General features: G+C 34.6%; 1 protein-coding gene across 2 annotated transcripts; it reads left to right on the forward strand.

The window, feature by feature from the left end:
• Positions 1-1,004: 1,004 nt before the first annotated feature.
• LOC129803412 (Golgi apparatus protein 1) lies at positions 1,005-19,424 on the forward strand. Of its 2 annotated transcripts, none has more exons than XM_055849935.1 (7): positions 1,005-2,258; positions 7,521-8,152; positions 8,359-8,522; positions 11,333-11,720; positions 11,810-12,011; positions 14,536-15,274; positions 18,581-19,424. In XM_055849935.1, the coding sequence occupies exons 1-7, from the start codon at positions 1,317-1,319 to the stop codon at positions 18,853-18,855; spliced, it is 3,342 nt and encodes a 1,113-aa protein (XP_055705910.1). In that variant the 5' UTR covers positions 1,005-1,316; the 3' UTR covers positions 18,856-19,424. The 2 variants fall into 2 exon arrangements, with proteins under 2 accessions (XP_055705910.1, XP_055705911.1); XM_055849936.1 differs by having other exon boundaries at positions 11,810-11,993.
• Positions 19,425-19,433: the final 9 nt, after the last annotated feature.

A 19,433-nucleotide genomic window follows, 5' to 3' on the forward strand; every position in this document is an offset into this window, starting at 1 on the left:
GAAATTCTGCGGAAATTTCGCAGAAATTTTACAAATTCGGCAGAAATTCACAGAAATTCAGCGGAAATTTCATAGAAATTCCGCAGAAATTCCACAGAAATTTAACAATAGGTCGCACTCTTTCGTCGATGTACTATAAAACCCTAACTCGAGAAATGTTTGCCTTAAAAAATCTCAGCTTTCATAAACTTATTTGAGCTTCCCAAGCAGCAATTTTTTCTTAAAATAGTCTTGTTGAATTGCCTAAGTGAGGCACTATAGAACCAAAAATCTATTAATTTACTTATAACGCTCTTGCTTCCATCACTGAGATTACTATAAGTAAAGTGGCGCACTCTTAAGGATCTTAAGAGCTGCTATAGAAATTTCCACAGAAAATTTTCACTTTAAGTCTTTTAAAAGTGCACTAAAAGACTTGTCTAATCCTTGGTTCTATAAGGCAGCCATTTTGCTTCTTGTGAATATGGCAAATTTTTCCTAAATTTTGCAAATCATTAACCAAGACTCATAAAGCGGAAATATAATATTCTGACGATTTTGTGACAATGAACTTCACTTTAGATTTAGATTAATCCAAGGCTAAACCTCATTAGATGTAATCAAATTGAGTTCTTCTAGAATTCTTACCAAAGTATATACTAGAAAATAAATAAAACAAGTAAAAGTAAATTTTTTTAAGAAAATTTGCAATCTACTTTCCTGTTCATTTCACAAAAGCAAAAAAAATAGAAATTACATAAAAATAATTTAAAAAAAATAAATTAAATCTATGATAAACTACAACCCAATATCAATAAGTTCTTATAGTATGTAGCAGTCCTGTAAAATAAGAAAAAAGCAATTGAAAAATCGATAGCAATTATTAATATTTTGAGTTTCTTGTTTTTTTTCCTGATTTTCAGGTCGTTAAGACTTTCCCTCGCTTTTCATTTAAAAATAGTGTTGCTGCATGAGAAGTGGTGAAATCAAATGGGAGGTGAAATTGATGACAACGATGACACGATGACAGTGGTGAGAATAGTGGCACGAAACACAAACATTGCAAAAGTGATGCAAAAAATCGCAATTTATAGACATTATTAGTGCTCCCAGGAACGTGATTTGCATGTCAATAGCCACGTGGACAGTCCAGGTATATGTGAAGAGTGAAAAAGTGCATGAAGAAAGTGAAATAGCAATGAAATAGGAAGTGTTGTTTGGGCACAATAGTTGAGGGCAGTTTTTCAGACTCTCTTGTCTTCTTCTTAATTTACCCCCAAATTTGATGGCAATTCAGTGTAACTTTATGTGATTGAGTACCAAAAATCGTGGGCAGAATGAACTGGGGAGAAATGCAGATGTTGCTGGTGCTTCTCTGCCATCTAACTGCACTTGTCTGGGGCAATGAGACTCTTCCGGCAATTGATAGGTACCGGCGGGCTGCAATTGCTGGACCACGTCGGCTTATTGACGAAGTCGCGTGTCCGGAAGTGAGTAAGATGTGCAGCAATCTGCGCTCAGGCACTGATGATCTGTATGTGCTGGAGTGCATTCAGTCATTTACGCCGGAACAGTTGGAATCTCTGACTGATACCTGTAAACACACAATCTGGGAGCATACGTCAGATATCATGCGGGATGATAATGTCCAGCGACTGACGGTAAAGACGTGTGGGCAGGATGTTGTGGATAAATTGGACTGCAAGGTCACTGAAGAAATTGGTCACTTCCTGGCTTGTATCCTGGATCACAGGGAGGAAGTGACTAGCAGCACCTGTCGGGGCTTTATCCAGCGCCTCGAATGGGTTGCCTTCTCTGACTTCCGGCTCATTGGGCCCTTCATGCGTGACTGCGAGAAGGACATCATTCAGCTAGGCTGTGGACGGATTCAGCTGGATCGCACGAAACTCTCGCAGGGCGAGACTCTAGCTTGCCTGCAATCCCAAGTGGACAAGCTGAACAATAAGTGTCGCAAGGGTGTCCTTCATCTATCAGAGATGCAGTCGGACAATGTCAAATTCGACCGGCAGCTCTTCCTTGCCTGTGTCAAGGATTCCGAAAGGTTCTGCCCGCAAGCTCGTCCGGGATCCGGGGCAGTATATAAATGCCTCATTAGGCACATTAATGACGTCAGCATGTCTCAGAAGTGCCAAGAGCAACTGACACGGAGGGACAAGCTCATCGCTCATGACTACAAGGTCAGCAGAGGCCTGGCCAGAGCCTGTCGCGATGACATTCGTGTCTATCACTGCCGGAGGGGTGTCAGCGATGATAAAGAGGTAAGTCCTACAAAATGGTTGCAGTAGCTGATAATGCCTTTAAAGCTATTGATAAAGATGGTAATATACTTTTCGGGAATTTTATTATTTTATCAAAATTGTTTGAACTTTTCAATCACAAAGAACAAATCACAAAACAATAATCTTCTTTTTTATTGAGAGGGATCAAAGAGAGTAATACTCGAATATAGTACAGGCTGAAATTAAGAACGAACATTTTTGGTTAATAAAATTTAATTTTTCTTCTCAATTTTAAGATATTACCATTAATTCTAAAATAAATCTTTAATTCGGGCTTTAAAGACTGATTCGTATTTTACTGCACGAAAGAGAGAGCAGTTATATAATCGTCTTTTATTCAAATTGTTACTGTTCTGGAACTTAAACGGTAAGAGATATCGACTTCCGGTCTTCGACGACCCCAATAAAAAAAAAATATTTCTATTTCTAGACGTTTTTCCCCTTTTTCCCCTATTCCCTTCCCTTCCCCTGAAAACATGTTTTTCGGTTTTTCTCAAGATTGAACCAAGCTAATGATTTTTGGATGTTTTAGAGGTTTTAGAGCTAGTCCAGGCGAACATTTCACCCAAACATACCTATGGTCGGAAAATTCGCCATTTTGAATTATTGAAGATCAAAGGTCAACCACTTTGGAAGGCTCATTTTTCACCCGATTTGGTTAAATTTGGATTTTTTGGAAAGGTATTGCAATTTCGAAACCGACTTCATCGTTCTTCGTCGGTAATGAATCGGTTAAGTACCGTTTTTTGACTTTCAAATGCTTTTGTGATTTATGAATCAATTTGATCTCTAGTTGATCAGTAATACCAAAAGATTATGCAAAAAAAACTAATTCACAGTGAGCTCTATCTCGTGAGTTTGAGCATTCCGCAAAGCTGGAGATGGCAAAGCTCTTTTAGATAAAGATTTTTAATTTTAAACTGTTAAATTTATTTAAGTTCTTTAAGGGGTTTTGTAGGTCAAAAAGACTAAAAAAAGCATCATTTTATCTTTAACTTTTTATTTAACAACCTAATAAAAAAATTAATTAAGGCATATTAGACATTTAAAATTACAACATTTTTAAACTTATTTTTTCTAAATTTTCACTTAAAAATTTTAAAAATTCAGCCGCTGGGATCTGATTTTCGGAAACCTTTTTTTTTAAGAGAAAAACATACTTTTCGATGAACAAGATTACTCAGAGTAGATTCTTCTGAAATCGAACAACGGAACATTTCCTGTTAGCAGAAATATTCAACTAGTCCTTGAACGAGGGATTTTAAGTTCACTTTTCAAAATTCATTATTTTTTGTATTAAATTCTGCCAAAATTCCAAATTTAATTTCGTTTTAATTCTTTGTTTCAAAGAGTAACTTAACTCATCTGCTAACAGGGAATATTTTGGTTTTATTGATTTCAGAAGAATCTATTCTAATCAATCGTCCATCGAAAAGTATGTTTTTTTAAGGATCCGATTATTTTTTGCAAAAACTCACAGAATTAATCATAATTTTTTAGGTTTACCGGGTTATAAAAGTTTTGAATTAGTTAAAAACGTTAAAAATAACCCCAAAATATCAAGATAGAGTAAATTGAATTTCAATTTAAGGTAAAGTGCCCTCAAGTTGACCGGTTCCTCAATTCGACCAGTAGAGTTATTTATTCAATATATTTATATTTGCACTAATATTTGGCGTATGATCTAACATTAATAGGTCAATTATTCCATAAATAAATACGAATCAGTGACAATTTTATAGAAATTCACCATTAACACATTCAAATATTGACCACCGGTCGAGTCGAGGAAGCGGACGACTCGAGGGCACTTTACCTTAGGGTAGAGTAAGTACTTTTCGCCACCTTAAGGTTTGACACCCTTATAATTCTTACACTTTTTGTCGAAATAAAATGAAATTTTGTGTACAAGTGCTTTGAAGCATTGTCTATCTATTGAACCAGGAGACTTTCCGGGAACTTTTGAGTATCTTGTTGAAAAAGTACATTTCCTTCAACAATGCATGTTTCAGTACTTTTCGCCACCTTGTAAACACTTTTTCGCCACTTTGTAAGTACTTTTTCGCCACTTGTTTTCAAGTGATTTTTAAGAAACAGCAGCTTTCGAAAACCCCCAAAAGTACACGGCACAGTACTTTTCTTATTTAACACCTATATTAGACAATTATTAGAGTATTTCGAATGATGTTTTGCACATTTTTTATTTGCGACAAAAATCAATTGAAAATTACGCCTGTTTCAACTAAATTCCGCGAGGTGCGCCATTTGTAAAATGCTTGGAAAAATGATTGGCGAAAAGTACTTACACAATTGAAAAAGTAAGCCCTATTTCACCACATCCGTATTTCTTTATTTTTTTGGAAAACATTAAAAACTGCTATTAGAACAAAGCTTATTTAATAACGGATTGACTTTCAGTGAAAAAATATCGAATACTGTACTGAAAAACCATAAAATAATGCAAGACAATTTGTCTGAGCGTTGACAAGTTTATTAAGAACTCCATATTTTTTTGGTGACTGTTCACCTTGTCGACAATTTCTTTAATTAACTTGCAAATAATCTAGTCGGAGGAGCATCTGATTTGGTTTTCTGATTCATTTGGCTAGAGGTCACGAAATAACACTCATTTCGTAGTTCCACGAACTCATAATTTTCTTAAAATGTGATTTTAATTTAGGTGGCGAAAAAGGGCTTACTGGCGAAAAAGTACTGACTCTACCCTATTTACTAAATGTGTTTATTGATTTATAATTTTTTTTAAAAAATTATCATATCTAAGAATTGTTCTATTTTTTGATACCCTTTTTTAACCCTTATTTGGGGAATCAGTGGCGCAATAGGCAAGACCGGTGGCTCTTGGAAAAAGAGATGAAAAGCGTTCCCAGCTTTGCGGAATGCTCGAACTCGCGAGATAGAGCTCACCGTGAATTAGTTTTTCGCATAATCTTTTGATGCGCACTGGTCTACTAGAGATCAAGTTGATTCGTAAACCACAAAATCATTTGAAAATAAAAGAAATCGGTACTTTACCCATGAAAACTGATGCAGTCAGGTTCGAAATTTCAATACCTTTCCAAAAAAACCAAATTTAACCAAATCGGTTGATATGTTCGACAATTGACATGTTCGAAATTACAATACTTTTCCAAAAAATCCAAATTAACCAAATCGGTTGAAAAATGAGCCTTACAAAGTGGTTGACCTTTGACCTTAAATAATTCAAAATGGCGAATTTTCCGGTAATAGGTATATTTAGGCGAAATGTTTTCCTGGACTGGCTCTCAAACATATCCGAAAATCATTGAAAAAGCTTGGGTCAATTTTGAGAAAAACCAAAAAGACATACTTTTTAGGGAACGTTAATTATAGGGGATGTAAAATTATTCAAAATCGCTACTTAACCTGTTCATTGCCGATGGAGACTGATGCAGTCGGGTTCGAAATTACAATACTTTTTCAAAAAAAATCCAAATTTAACCAAATCGGTAGAAAAATGAGCCTTCCAAAGTGGTTGAACCTTGACCTTCATTAATTCAAAATGGCGAATTTTCCGGCCATATGTTTGGGCAAAATGTTCGCCTGAACTACCTCTGAAACATATCCGAAAATCATTGAAAAAGTTTGGGCCAATTTTGGGAAAAACCAAAAGAAACATGTTTTTGGAGGGGTTAAAGGGGGGGAGGGGAAAGATAAAACTTATAGATATTGTTTTTTTATTGGGGGTCATCGAAGACTGGAAGTTATAGATATAGACTCTTAAATGGACCCACGCTTTTTTTTAATTGTGTGCAGAGGCCATTAGTCATTAAATTCTGTCAAGAAGATGTGGCGTTTTGAAGTTCGCGAATTTCGATCTTCCGCAACTTCGATTCTATTGAAAGCACAGCTAACATAAAACTACTGGATATTACAGAAATTTACCGGGTTTCCGGAATTATGCATTTTTTCAGAATCGCGAAATTTCTCTAGCGTGTAGAGATTATTATGCCCATTTTTGGAAACTCCATAGCATTGCCCACACTATTTATATTTATAATATTTTAGAATTTAATCAACTTTCACAAAACGGATGTTGAGAAAAATAATTGTGAATTTGTAAGCTATCACAGAGCCATTGTGGTTCTATTCCAATGATAAGTGAATATGTTTTTTTATCACTTTACAGTTCTCAATTGTTTCTACATAATCGACTTTTTTGTATTCTCCTGTTACGACTGCTTGATGGTTTTAGAATATGACGAGGGCGGGGCGAAAACACTCGAGACAGAAACCAACGTAAAGAAAAGTCGATAATGTAGAAGAACTTGAGAACAGTGAAGTGATAATAAATTGTTCATTTTTTATTGAAATAGCAACATTTTTCAATTAATGCTGCTATTTCAATGAAAAAAAGGGGAAATCTTTTTCCTAAACAAACTCCTAAACTTTACTGTTCTCAAGTGGTTCTGCATTATCGATTTTCCTTGGTTCTTGTCTCGACTTTTTCCTTCAGTACTCTGTGTATTTCAAAACCATCAAACAGTCGTGACAGGATCCAATACATAAAAGTCGTTTGTGTGGAAACACTTGAGAACAGTGAAGTACTAAAAAATGTTCATTTTTAATTGGAATAGCAGCATTAATTAAGTTTTGTAAAAAAAACATCCTAAATTTGTGCATCGTTGCCGTTTGTAATCATTCAAAATAAATATTTTCTTGTTCTAAATAGTAAAAAAATATATATTACGGGAATATCCATTCCATATTTTTCCTTCGGTACTTAGACTTCCAAAAGATGCGAAAGAGTTAAAACCCCAAAAGAGTCTTGGCTGTTACTGGAGAACATTTTGTATGTAAATATAGTCGGTAAAGGAAATGATAAGGTAAAAATGGTAAAGAAATTAATTTGAATAATCTCTAATCCCTGATTCTAATTCGAAACTCCCAGTGTATGTACTTTAGATAGATTCATTACTGCTAAATTTTACAAGCTAAATATGCTCGAGGATCAGCGTAAATCTATTTAGGGCATATTATGACTTTTTCAGGACTAAGTGGTCGACGGATTTATAAGGCAATTTATAAAACACTTTCCGTTCAAACAGAAGAAAATCTTGAAATTATTGATTTACTGATTAAAGAAAACAAATTATTTGAAATAACTTTTGATTTATCAATTCTATAAGTAATTAATTGATATTGCACTGAAGCGTATTTAGTCATTAGCACTTCTAAATTGAGCGTAAATTGATTTATTAGGTGCGCTTGGCTCAAATTCTGCTGTGTTTGGAGGCGGCACAGAAGAACAGTTCCAAGATAACACCTGAATGTCAGGCTGAAATGATTGACCATCGCAAATTGCTGATGGAAGACTATAAGTTGTCCCCGGAAATCCTCACTGGTTGCCAGGAGGATATTACAAAATTCTGTGGGAACATTGATTCTGGCAGTAAGACCATTCACTGTCTCATGGATCATGCTAGGCCCAAGAGGAAGAAGGAGAAGCGCGTGTCGGCGACGTGTGAGCGTGCAATTGAGCAGCTGGTGAAAGTGGCTGATGTGGGGGAGGACTGGAGGGTGGATCCGGTGCTCAGAAATGCCTGTAAGCCTGTGGTGGATGTGGCATGCAGGGACACAGATGGCGGAGATGCCAGAGTAATGTCATGCCTGATGGAGAAACTCTCCACGAATTTCATGACGCAAGACTGTGAAGCAGCTCTGCTGCAGATTCAGTACTTTGTGGCCAGGGACTTTAAGCTGGATCCTCAGCTGTATCGACACTGCAAAGATGATGCTGTTCGATTGTGCCGTGCTAAGAAATCCTGGGCTGATGTTACCAGTGAGCAGATGGACCCTGAAAGAGGTCCTCTGATCCTTCCATGTCTTCACAGGTTAGTAACATCATTTTCAATTCTTTTCTATTTTTCTCTTCATAAAAATTTACTCGAAAAAAATCCAATTGCTTTAATGATTGAAATAGAAAATTTATATGTAATATTTTATCAAAATTTTTAGCAAAATATTTGAAATATTTTTTAAATGAAAGCGAATTTTAAAGAAAAGGTATAAAGTGAGGTAATTTAAAATTGGTGAATAGGTACGCCTACCACCCATCTCCGGAAATGCACTTACGACCAGATTGCTTCCATGAGGTCAAGAGGGTCATGCGACAGAGAGCTATTTCCGTTGATCTTATTCCAGAAGTCGAAGATGAGTGTTTGGAGGATTTGGCTGGATTTTGCCATGATCGAACGGGAAGAGGTGAGTCTGTGAGAATATTATGCCTTTTAAGTCGACTTCATTCACAAAAAGCGAATCTTCAATTTATTTGAGCGCAGATGTGTGAAAATTCCATATCGTCAGCACTTACGTAATTAAAATGATTGATGCTTGCGTTGTTTCTCATTTTTTATCGTGTAATTTCTCATGTTCTCCCCTTAAGTAACTTTCTCACCAGAGAATTAATTTTGCAAGAAGTTAATGGAGGACAAAGAACAAGTCTGACAAGAAATAATGTTGGGAATTAAATATTTGCGATTATAATTTATTATTCAGCTGAGATTTTTTACAATCTCAGCTTCTGTGGTCCGAAGTAAAATTCGATCTCATTAGATCAGGTCCAAATTTTTAGATCTGCACATTTTGATAGTCATAATTAATGTGCATAAAAAATCGATTTTATCTGAATTTAATTTTAGATGGTGTTTTTAGAACTTGTTAAATGTTACAACTCTTCCAAACTTACCAATTTTATATGACCGCTGCTAGGGGCGTTAAAAGTGAAAAGTCGTTTTTCGAAAATTCGATGTCGAATATATCGAAACTTCCATTTACAATTTTGATGTAATTTTAGTATGTTATAGCTGAGGTCGAAACCTTTCCCACAATCTTACCATCCACAAGTAGATCTTAAAAAAATCGAAAATCTATTTGAAAATCCAACTCTTTTGCTAGCTTTTTAGTGTAATATTTGATAAATTTTCCCCACCTTTTTCGAAAATTTAGTATGAAAATTCGAATTTGTATTTGAATTCTTCGAATATCAACGCCTTTTTGTGCAAATAGAGTTCCATTTACCTTTTATCCGAGACACTATTGGAGAATCAAAGTCTACTTGTCTTTACGCTCAATAACGAAATTAACTGATACAGGGAGTCCCAAGATAATGCATATCGGAATTATGCATATAATGAGATTATCCTATATAAACGTAGGGAATTTGCTTCAATCCTCTCGTTCAATAATAACCTTCCCAATTTGAGAGCTCTCTCCGGTTAAGGTTTTCTCTCTACCAATTCGAAGACAAATCAGAGAGAATTTACTTTTAAAAAAAAACCGTTGAGAGTTCGAACGTTGAAACCGACGAGTTACACAAAAGTGAGCAAGTTCATGAATCTGACATTTATCTTAATAAATTGCTTCAAACGTTCTGCCATTCCCGTCAAATAATTTCGTCAGATATCTTTAAGTTTTCTGCAGAAAATATCTACAGCTCTGCAGAAAATCTGCCGAGAAATCTGTAGATATTCCTACGAATTTTATTTGGGCTTGGGACAAAATTCGTCAGAAATTTTTGCAGATTTTCTGACGAATCCTGGTGTATACTCTGACGAATTTCTGTAGATATTTTGCCGATTTTCTGTGGATTTTTATCTACAATCCAGACAGCTGTGTTTGAAAAGATGGAATATTTTTCACTGAAGCTTGCAAAATTCAATAGTTATTCTTGGTGATATCACAGTGTTTATATAAAATAAAGAATTCTGCGACGCCGTGTTATAAGTAGAGAATAGTGAAGTGATAACTTTAAACACAGTGTCGACCTAAATTTCGTGTTTTTGTATCATTAGATTGGCGATTTTTAAGAAATTAGTATTTTTGCTTGCATTTTTTTTTATTTATCTAAAATGTTTAATCGGAAATGGTTGTTAAACAGAGCATACTATTTTCTTTGTAACTTCTACAGTTTCTTGATAAATCAACAATATTTTTGTTGAGACAATGGAGACTATGCAGATTTCCAATGCAGAAATTCTGCCGAGAATCTGCAGATTTTCGGCAAAATCTCTACCTTCCTTTTCATTTTATACGATCATAATGTATGTAAACATTCAGGAAGAAGCACATAAGTATGATTTCCACTCATCCAGAATACGAATTTTTTAACATAACCCCACAATTGACATTTTGAATCCAAACGTCGTCGTTCGAATTTGAGAGATACAGATTTGAGAGTAATCAAGTCTACAAAATCAAATATGGTTTTCTGATTCGTTAGATTAGATATCATCAAATAAGACCCATTTTCCTGTTCTAAATAAACTCATAATTGCTTTAAAATGTGATTTTACTTCAGGTGGCCAAAAGTGCTTACATGGCCAAAAGGGCTGACTCTACCCAAATAACGGTTTTTCAAGGTCAAAGTTTATGAAGGCTCCAGAGAGCGTGTTTCTCAATCGAATGTTATCATGTTTGGGCTCGTTGGAAAGGTCTTGGATTTTCCGATAAAATTGAACCGGTTCCATTCCGGAAAATTGGTTTTTTGGTTGGAATTTGTTCTGAAGCTGTTCAAAACCAATAATTAATTTTCATCAGAAATTCAATTATATTACCCCTAAAGGTGTACAAAATGCGAGAAATGAAATTCTCCGAACCAAGAAAAAGTCCGCGAAATCACTTCAGTGACACAGAAAAATTGCATACTCACAGGAGAGGACTTTGGAACAAGTTACGAAAAAGCCGTGATGTATACAAAACATCTTCGACGCCAATTTTTCAGCCTTCCAAATTAACCGCGTGAAAAAATTGCATACATTTAGGGGCATTTCAAAAATTAATTTATAAATGAGCTCCAAAAAGTAGGCAATACATAAAAAAATCTTTCAATCCGTTTTCACTTACGCCGGAACTCCCTGTATTTCGTGTGATTTATTAATCGGTTCAAATTCATTGTAAATCGGTAATGAACAGGTTATGAACCGATAAGTAATTTTCGTACGAAAATCAATTCTATTACTCTTAAGTTTTATAACGTGAGATTTTAATTGTAAAGCCTGTGATGGTAATTGCAGGAGAGGAGATGCAATGCCTTCAGGATCACATGGATAAATTGCAGAAGAAGTGCATGCAGGCTGTGATTAATTTCACAGAGGAGGAGGCAGCACACGTTGAGCTGAATCCTGTGATAATGATGGCATGTCGGAATGCCATGGAGAGACATTGTGATGCTATTCTCAAGAGTGGCACGGATGAGGGTGAGATGATGGAGTGTCTGATATCACATAAGAATGATCCAGACATGAGAGAAGATGTCAAGTGTCGTGCTGCAGTGGAACATTTTCAGATAATTTCCCTCAAGAATTATCACTTTACATTCAAGTTTAAGGAAGCGTGCAAGATGTATGTTAGTCGCTTTTGTCCCAAAAGCAACACAAAGTACGAAGTGGTGGCGTGCTTGAGGTAACAATTATTATTATTAGAATGATTAATTGTGCAGAGGTGTGTGGTGTTGATGCTAATGTTCGGCTTTTGGTTGTGTGGTTTTGTAGCGAGAAGATGAGAAATGACACTATCAAGGAGCAGAAGCATTCAATTTCAAAGGAATGCCGGCAACAGGTGCGGAATCAACTCTATCAGCAAAGGGAGAATATTGACTACGATCCGCGCCTCAAGAGTGTCTGTCGTGAGGAAATTGATCAACTCTGCTACGAAGTACCCAATTCCGGTGGTCAGGTGAATAAGAACCGAAATGCAAGTTCATGTTTCACTGCTTTATATGTCACACTTATCACATTTTTTTTCACTAGGAAAAAGTGATTCTCAAAAAAAAAGGTTATCAGAGGATTTTGACGAATTCTAAAGTATTTTAATGGTTTTTCTAAAGTCCGTATTTTTTACGTGTTTCGAAAAAAGTGTCTTACAAAAGTGACAAAGTGGCTGTCTCCCAACTCGCGAGTCTAGAACATCTACCAATGTGAATATTGCGAATATCGGCATTTTTTCGTGAATATTGCGAATATTTCATAAACATCGTGAATATCGCGAATATTTTAAGAATATTTCGAATATCGCGAATATTTAGTGAAATATTCGAATATTTTCTTCTTCTCATATAAAACTGTGAATATTTTGTGAATATTGATTCTACGACATAAAACTTTGGTCAGTTGTTTGCCCCTTACTGTCTCCAGCTCTAGAGGGCAAACGGTTAGAGATAGCGACTTGGAACGTAAGGCCCCCCCCTATAAGTCAATCCAAGGATCGTTAACGTATCCCTCATTTTCCACCCCCCCCCCCCTTTTAATTTTTTTTTTTAAATTTTTGGATATGATATACAGGTTACCCTTATATGGACATTTCGTCCTTATACGAAAATAGTTGAATCGGTTGAATCCTTACTAATAACGGGTTTTCAAAGTCAAAGCTTAAAAAGGTTCTAGACAGCGTAATTCTTAACCGAAACGGTGCCATAGGCTCATTGGAAAGATCTTAAAATTTCCGACAAAACTGAACCGGTTCATAACCGATAACTAATTTTTATTCGAAATTCAATCATGAAATTCTTTTTTATTTCTTCTAAATCCATACAATTATTCACTGTTTCATTCAGAAACATAATATAAAGAAATTTATAAAAAAAAAAATATTTAAGAAAATTAATAAAATAATGATAATATTGAAATAAGTCAGCGTTCACTAAGTGGATCGCCTGTTCGCTAATTGGATCAAATAGTCTTCTAATTGGATCACTCAACTTACAAGAATATTCTCGACAATTCTGAAACTATTCCGTGAGATCTTCAACAGTAACCGCAGCCCTTTCCAATGAGAAGGACTTTAGCTTGCGCATGCTGAGCTTTGGATGACGCTTGAGAAAATTCCTGAACCAAGCATCTCCAGACCTTCCATCCGTAAAATAGTTTGGAATTTTGAAGGTCTTGCAGATGATTTTGACGCTGTCCAGAATTTGTTCTTTACTGATGGGATGCCATATAAACACACATCCCAGGATCCACATGACAAGTTCTTCTTCTTGTTCTTTTGTAAGCGTCGTTGGCCTACGATTCATTGGGGCACTCTTCCAGGAATCAAAATTTTACTTTTTTTTTGAAACACTTAAATATCTCTTGGAATTAAATCCAAAGTTATTAAGCAGGAATCAAAATTCTATTTTTTTTAAACACTTAGATATCTCTTGGAATTAAATCCAAAGTTATTAAGCAGGAATCAAAATTTTACTTTTTTTTGGAAACACTTAGATATCTCTTGGAATTAAATCCAAAGTTATTAAGCAGGAATCAAAATTTTACTTTTTTTTTGGAAACACTTAGATATCTCTTGGAATTAAATCCGAAGTTATTAATCAGAATCAACATTTTACTTTTTTTGGAAACACTTAGATATCTCTTGGAATTAAGTCCAAAGTTATTAAGCAGGAATCAAAATTTTAATTTTTTTTTGGAAACACTTAGATATCTCTTGGAATTAAATCCAGCGGTTGAAAATGAATGAATGAATGAAAATCGATTTACTCACCTTGTAGGGGAATGATTGCACTTTACTTTTAATTAAACCTTTAGAATTAAAATACTTTTTTCACAAAGAAAAAACAATAAATGTTTTCAATCAACCAGCTGCCATTAGCGAAAATATCACTGTTAGAAAATTTTTAGTGCAGAACCCAGCTGGCACAAATTTGAAATGAGTCGATTACACTCATTTATTTAATGGATAAAAATATTATTTTTGCTTTTTCTCAAAGTTGAATAGTTATATTATGTTACTGTAGTGACTATATTGTAGAAATAAAAATAAAAATATTATTTTAAGTGAATTTTATCTAGTTAGCGTAGTCATAATGATCCACTTAGCGAAGCGCCCGGATTAGCGCACTTGACAGTATATTGCTCCGGAAGTTTATTTTGGGTAATGTTTTGAGTGATTTTCAAATTGATTCAAATCGGTTCTAAACCGGTAATGAACCAGTTATGAACCGATAAGTAATTTTCGTGGGAAAATCAATTCTATTACTCTTAAAACTAGTTTGGGGTAATCTTTTGAGTGAATCCGTTTTAATCGGTTGACCACCGGTAAACAGTAAATGATGCGAAACCACTTTTGAGGTATTGTATCTAAGTCACTTCTTCGAGAACTTCCCAAAGCCTGGAACACTTTGCCACCTCATTTTCTTTGGAATTCGTTATTTTCTTCATAACGAATTACTTTTTCCGTATTCGTATTAAAAGTTCCTACCGACTGACGAGAGATTTTACAGGTGCTGGAGTGTTTGCAGAGGAACAGGGAGAAATTGAGTCCACCTTGTCGACATGCCCTGTTCAGTGTTCGGAGGTCTGAATTGATGGATAGTGCCACGGACTTTGTCCTCATAAATACCTGCCGGGAGATGTTGCATCAATACTGTCCGCGTGTGGAACAATCCAATGCACTACAGTGTCTGAAAGTGCATCGAGAAGAGCCAATGTTTGATCAGAAATGCCACTATATCGTTGTCAATCGGATGATTGAGCAGAATCTCGACTATCGCTTCAATCCTCAGCTTCAGGAAGCTTGTCGATCGAACATTGCTACCTACTGTACGGATATCGTGGCTACGGCTAAGCAGAATGAAGAGTTGAATGGAAAAGTTGTGGATTGTCTGAAGGAGCAATTCCGTCAGGGTAAATTAACCACGGAATGCAAGAACCAAATGACTCAGGTTCTAATGGAACAGGCCCTCAACTACAAACTCAATCCACTGCTGCAGAATCTCTGTCGCAAGGAAATCCAGGTGCTCTGTCGACCAGGGGATGATATTGAGGATCACGGAAAGGTCGAGGATTGCCTCAAGGAAGCCTTCCTCAAGCAGCAAATTATCACGAAGGAATGCAAAATAGAAGTGGCTACTTTGATTCAGGAAGCCAAGGCAGACATTCATGTTGACCCTCTGTTGCAGCAAGCTTGCACCTCGGATCTTCTCAGATATTGCTCCAATGTACCCAGTGGAGATGGAAGACGTAAGTAATCAAACATTTTGATATTTATCTCATGAAGTGTCATTGGCCTTAATTTTCCTGTGAGTGTTCTTGATAAAAGTGATTGGTAGAAGGTCCTTTAAGAATATCAAATCTCAAGTTTTTTTGTCACATCACGCCACAATTGTCCTTTATGGCACAACGTTCCATAGAGGAACTTAGGCCTTCCCGCAAGGGGAGTTCGGAACCATTATCATCGCGGGTCCATGACATCCAGCCCAAGGAGCATTTATCGCCATAAATGAGTAGAGATGTCTGATATCTATACGAAAATTATGGCGAAGACTTTATAAATTTTTTCTATATAACCGTATAAAAGAGGCCCATATTCGGGTGAATGGGGAATTTTTATACCCAAAATATAACAATTTTTTATTTTATATCTAATCAAGTCATCCTGTACGGTAAAATGTATTGATTATGACTAAATAAAATATAATCACTCTGTAATACCAATGTTATAACCATCGACTGAAGAACTTTCATTTCTTGTCCATTTTCCTTTAAAACTTGCTCAAATATTTTCCTCAAATGAATAATTATATAATCCTTAACGATTCAGTCACATTTTCTGTGCCTTGTGCACTTTTATCGCGTATGAAAGTTTAATGCAATAACTGTTTTCCGTTAGAGGATTAAATATTAGTGAACAAAATTTCATTCCCGACTTGAAATTCTTAAGGGAAAGCTGAGAAATTAAACAAAATTGAATAAATTTATTGCTTTTTGCATTACATCATTAAAAAAACTTATGGTTCTCAAATTTTTACTGGGTGTATTGATAGAATACAGCCCTTTAAACACTAATGCACTGCAATGTTTTGTGCATCATTTTTCCATTAATTTGAGTTTGGCGTCGCCAATTTTCTGTCTTTTTTCACGCCATAATTTTCTTTTTGTTTCGATAAAATAAAATCAAGACATTGTAACCTTAATAAGTAAGAAAAGCAGAAAATAAAACACCTTTATATATTTTAGTGATTATATTTACAAGATGTCGTATATCATATTTACATTGTAGACTTCTTACATCATTAATATCACTACACAGCAAAAATATCAAAACACTGAAAAATTATGCTTTTGATGAACTTTTTCTGCATTCTGAGCTCTCATTCTGCAATTTGATTTCACGACAAATGATCTGGAAACTGTCCTAACGCTTGTACTTGCGTTACACTGCAATTAAAGGGTGAAAATATTAGCTCTCACAAATGAAGTGTTAATTCACTATTTTTCCAACATTTGCACTTACTTTGTAAAATTTAATCCCTTATATCTATATACTCGATTTTTCTGCATACGCTGGCGCACTTCAGGACTCTAATTAATGTGAGACATCACTTTTTTCACAAATTTTCAATCGCAGATGAACTCTTTCTTAGTAAACAAAGCAGAATTTGACAATCTGGCAGCGTTATACAAAAAGAACACAAGTTGGATATAACTTGTCTCCTTTACGGAACAAATGTAACTAAAATATATCAGAACATGATGTTCATACAATTTCACGACATTATGTGAACATAACAGCAAGAATATGTAAAATAAATATACTTTCGATATTTTCTACACAGATTTAGACATTTTCACTCAGAAACAGATTGTATTATGACTTATTTATGGATCTAAAAATATTTAGTCGTAATTTTAAGAGAAAATACCAATATATTAACAGGAGTTTATCAAATAAATTGTATTATTCTTATTAATAGTAAATAACTGATATTTTCTATACATTTCTTAGTTAAGTTATTTTTCTGGCATACAACGCACATAAATTTCAGATAATATACTTTCATCATGTCCATACATTATATTTTTTAGAAATAGCTCCATTACGTTGAAAATATATTGGTTACAATTGAGACATACATTATTTGGATATCAAATGCCGCTTAAGTTACGGCAAATGCTGATTATTGAAAATTATGTATGGAAATTTGTCGTAACTTCCCCCAAAATGGAAGTTACGACAAATTCTGATAATTTTTTGTTAATTAAAGGCACTTACGATAATTTTTGTTTAAAATAATTTTTATTGGGCTTATAAAAGTTTCTTTTTCACAAGTGCGTTTAATAAACCAAATTACGCTGATTTCAAATATGTATATATCTCAAAATCGCAAAAAGGAAGTTACGATAAATGCTGATTTAACTGACGAATTTGCTTCCGAATGTTTATCTCAAGACATTATCTTTCCGTACAGAAGTAGATCTTGAAAAATTCAAAAATCTATTTGAAGATCTAAAAAGAGATTTTCTTTTCGCAAAGTGGCGGATGTTACATCCTGTTTGAATTTCGAAGTGCTCAAGTGTTAAAATGTGACGGTCTTCACATTTTTGTGAGGAAAAAAAACAGAACAACGACACTTGCTGTTCTTGTCCCATTAGTTAATCACTCCATAATCACTGAATAACTACCCACCCGGGAAATTCTGCAGAATTCTGCAGAAATTCGTCAGATTTGAATTACTAACTGCCGAAAAATCAGCAGAATTTCTGCAGAATTTTGTTCTAAGGTGGATCCGATCGTTGTATGAAAATTCTGCAGAATTTTCTGCAGAATTTCTATAGAAAATTTTAAAATTATCGGCAGAATTTCTTTAGAGTATTTAGATGATTTCTACATTTCTTCTACCCTTTCTAATGTTTCTAAACATTATTTTAACTACATAAAAATATGTATTTCAATTTATTTAAAATTCAATTTTTATTCAACAATTTTACGTGAATACTCTCTTTTTTACAATATTATTATGATGTTATAATACAATATTATTAAATCAGCCGTAATAGAAAATACGAAGGGGAAGGAAATGGTTAGAAAACACGAAAGAAATTCGCGATGCTCACGAAGTCGCACGACTATCCCGAAGTCACACGAAGTATCCGATTGAATGACAAGAAACGTTAAAATTTCAAAAGTGCAGAATTGCAGATCGAAGTTTTGCTGGGTATTTGCCAGCTTTTTAGTGTGATATTTGATAAATCCCCACCTTGTTCGAAAATTTAGTACGAAAATTCGAAATTGAATTTGAATTTTTCGATCATCAACGACTTCTTGTGCAAATAGAGTTCCATTTGCCTTTTATCCAAGACACTATTGGATAATCAAAGTCTACTTGTGTTTGGGCTTTCTCTAGTTTCCAAATTATTTTAATATTGAAATTTGCAAACAATTCTTGTTCATAGTCTTACTCTTGTAACTTTATATTTACATCAAACTTACAAACTTTTTATCGTAAATTGAACTAAAAGTGAGTTGATATTATTGGAACTTTGCAGAACTTGGTTGTTTGCAAACAATTTTGTCTGACCAATCGAGGGCCCTTGAGGAGAATTGCAAGGAGAAACTTCTGCAGCGCGTGGAGATGTTCAAGAATGCCGCTCCTCTTGTTGCAGCTCCGGAAAATTTATCAGATCTTTATACACAAGTGTCATCGTCACCGGCGAAAAAGTTCTTCTTTATAGCCTTCCTCACCTTCGTTGGATTTATCTTTATCTTTGGACTCTTCTGTGGACGAGCCACAAGGAGGACAATAGCCATGAAAAATAAGTGAAATGGTCGAGTTTGGATATCATGTGAGTTTTTGGGATATTTGTGATTTTTTTTCTCAAGGGGTTATTTTTTATATGACAAAAATCTACCCTTAAGACAATTTTTACGTGAAAAGGATCTTTTGAAGGAATATAAAAACTTGCAGAGAAATATTTCTTGTACAGTTTTAAACATTAACTCTGCCATGATGGAAAACTCTATATAATTAGCAGCTTCCTCAGGAAATAAAAAAATAGATCTCCCGTAGATAATGATCTTTTTAAAAGAAGGGTTAAATGTAACATTAATTGTGAATTATTGTTATTCAGTTTATGCAGAGACTAACAATTTATTTAGCTTTTATTTTTATCCATCATGAGTAAGGTGTTTCTCGAAAAAAGAGTCAAACTTAATCAAAGATTTGTCTGAATGTAAACTTTTGAACCCTTCACTAAATGTATATTTCCAAAAAAACAAAAAAATAATCTCTAGAATTTTTTTCGAAATTGTTTGTATTTTATAGGGAATCAAATAAAAATTATAATTGTTTGACAAGTATATTTGTACAAAAAATAAATGCAAGTCAAAGTCCTTGTAGTC

The sequence above is a fragment of the Phlebotomus papatasi genome, chromosome 2 (assembly GCF_024763615.1).
Source record: "Phlebotomus papatasi isolate M1 chromosome 2, Ppap_2.1, whole genome shotgun sequence".
In the NCBI taxonomy this organism is placed as follows: Eukaryota; Metazoa; Arthropoda; class Insecta; order Diptera; family Psychodidae; genus Phlebotomus; species Phlebotomus papatasi.

What these genes read in the sequence shown, in the direction of transcription:
- LOC129803412 (XM_055849935.1), top strand. Translation starts at nt 1,317, where the DNA reads ATGAACTGGGGAGAAATGCAGATGTTGCTGGTGCTTCTCTGCCATCTA. An exon ending in ATCCTTCCATGTCTTCACAG is followed by an intron (nt 8,153 to 8,358) that starts GTTAGTAACATC and finishes ATTGGTGAATAG; the next exon opens with GTACGCCTACCACCCATCTC. An exon ending in AGGTGAATAAGAACCGAAAT is followed by an intron (nt 12,012 to 14,535) that starts GCAAGTTCATGT and finishes GAGATTTTACAG; the next exon opens with GTGCTGGAGTGTTTGCAGAG.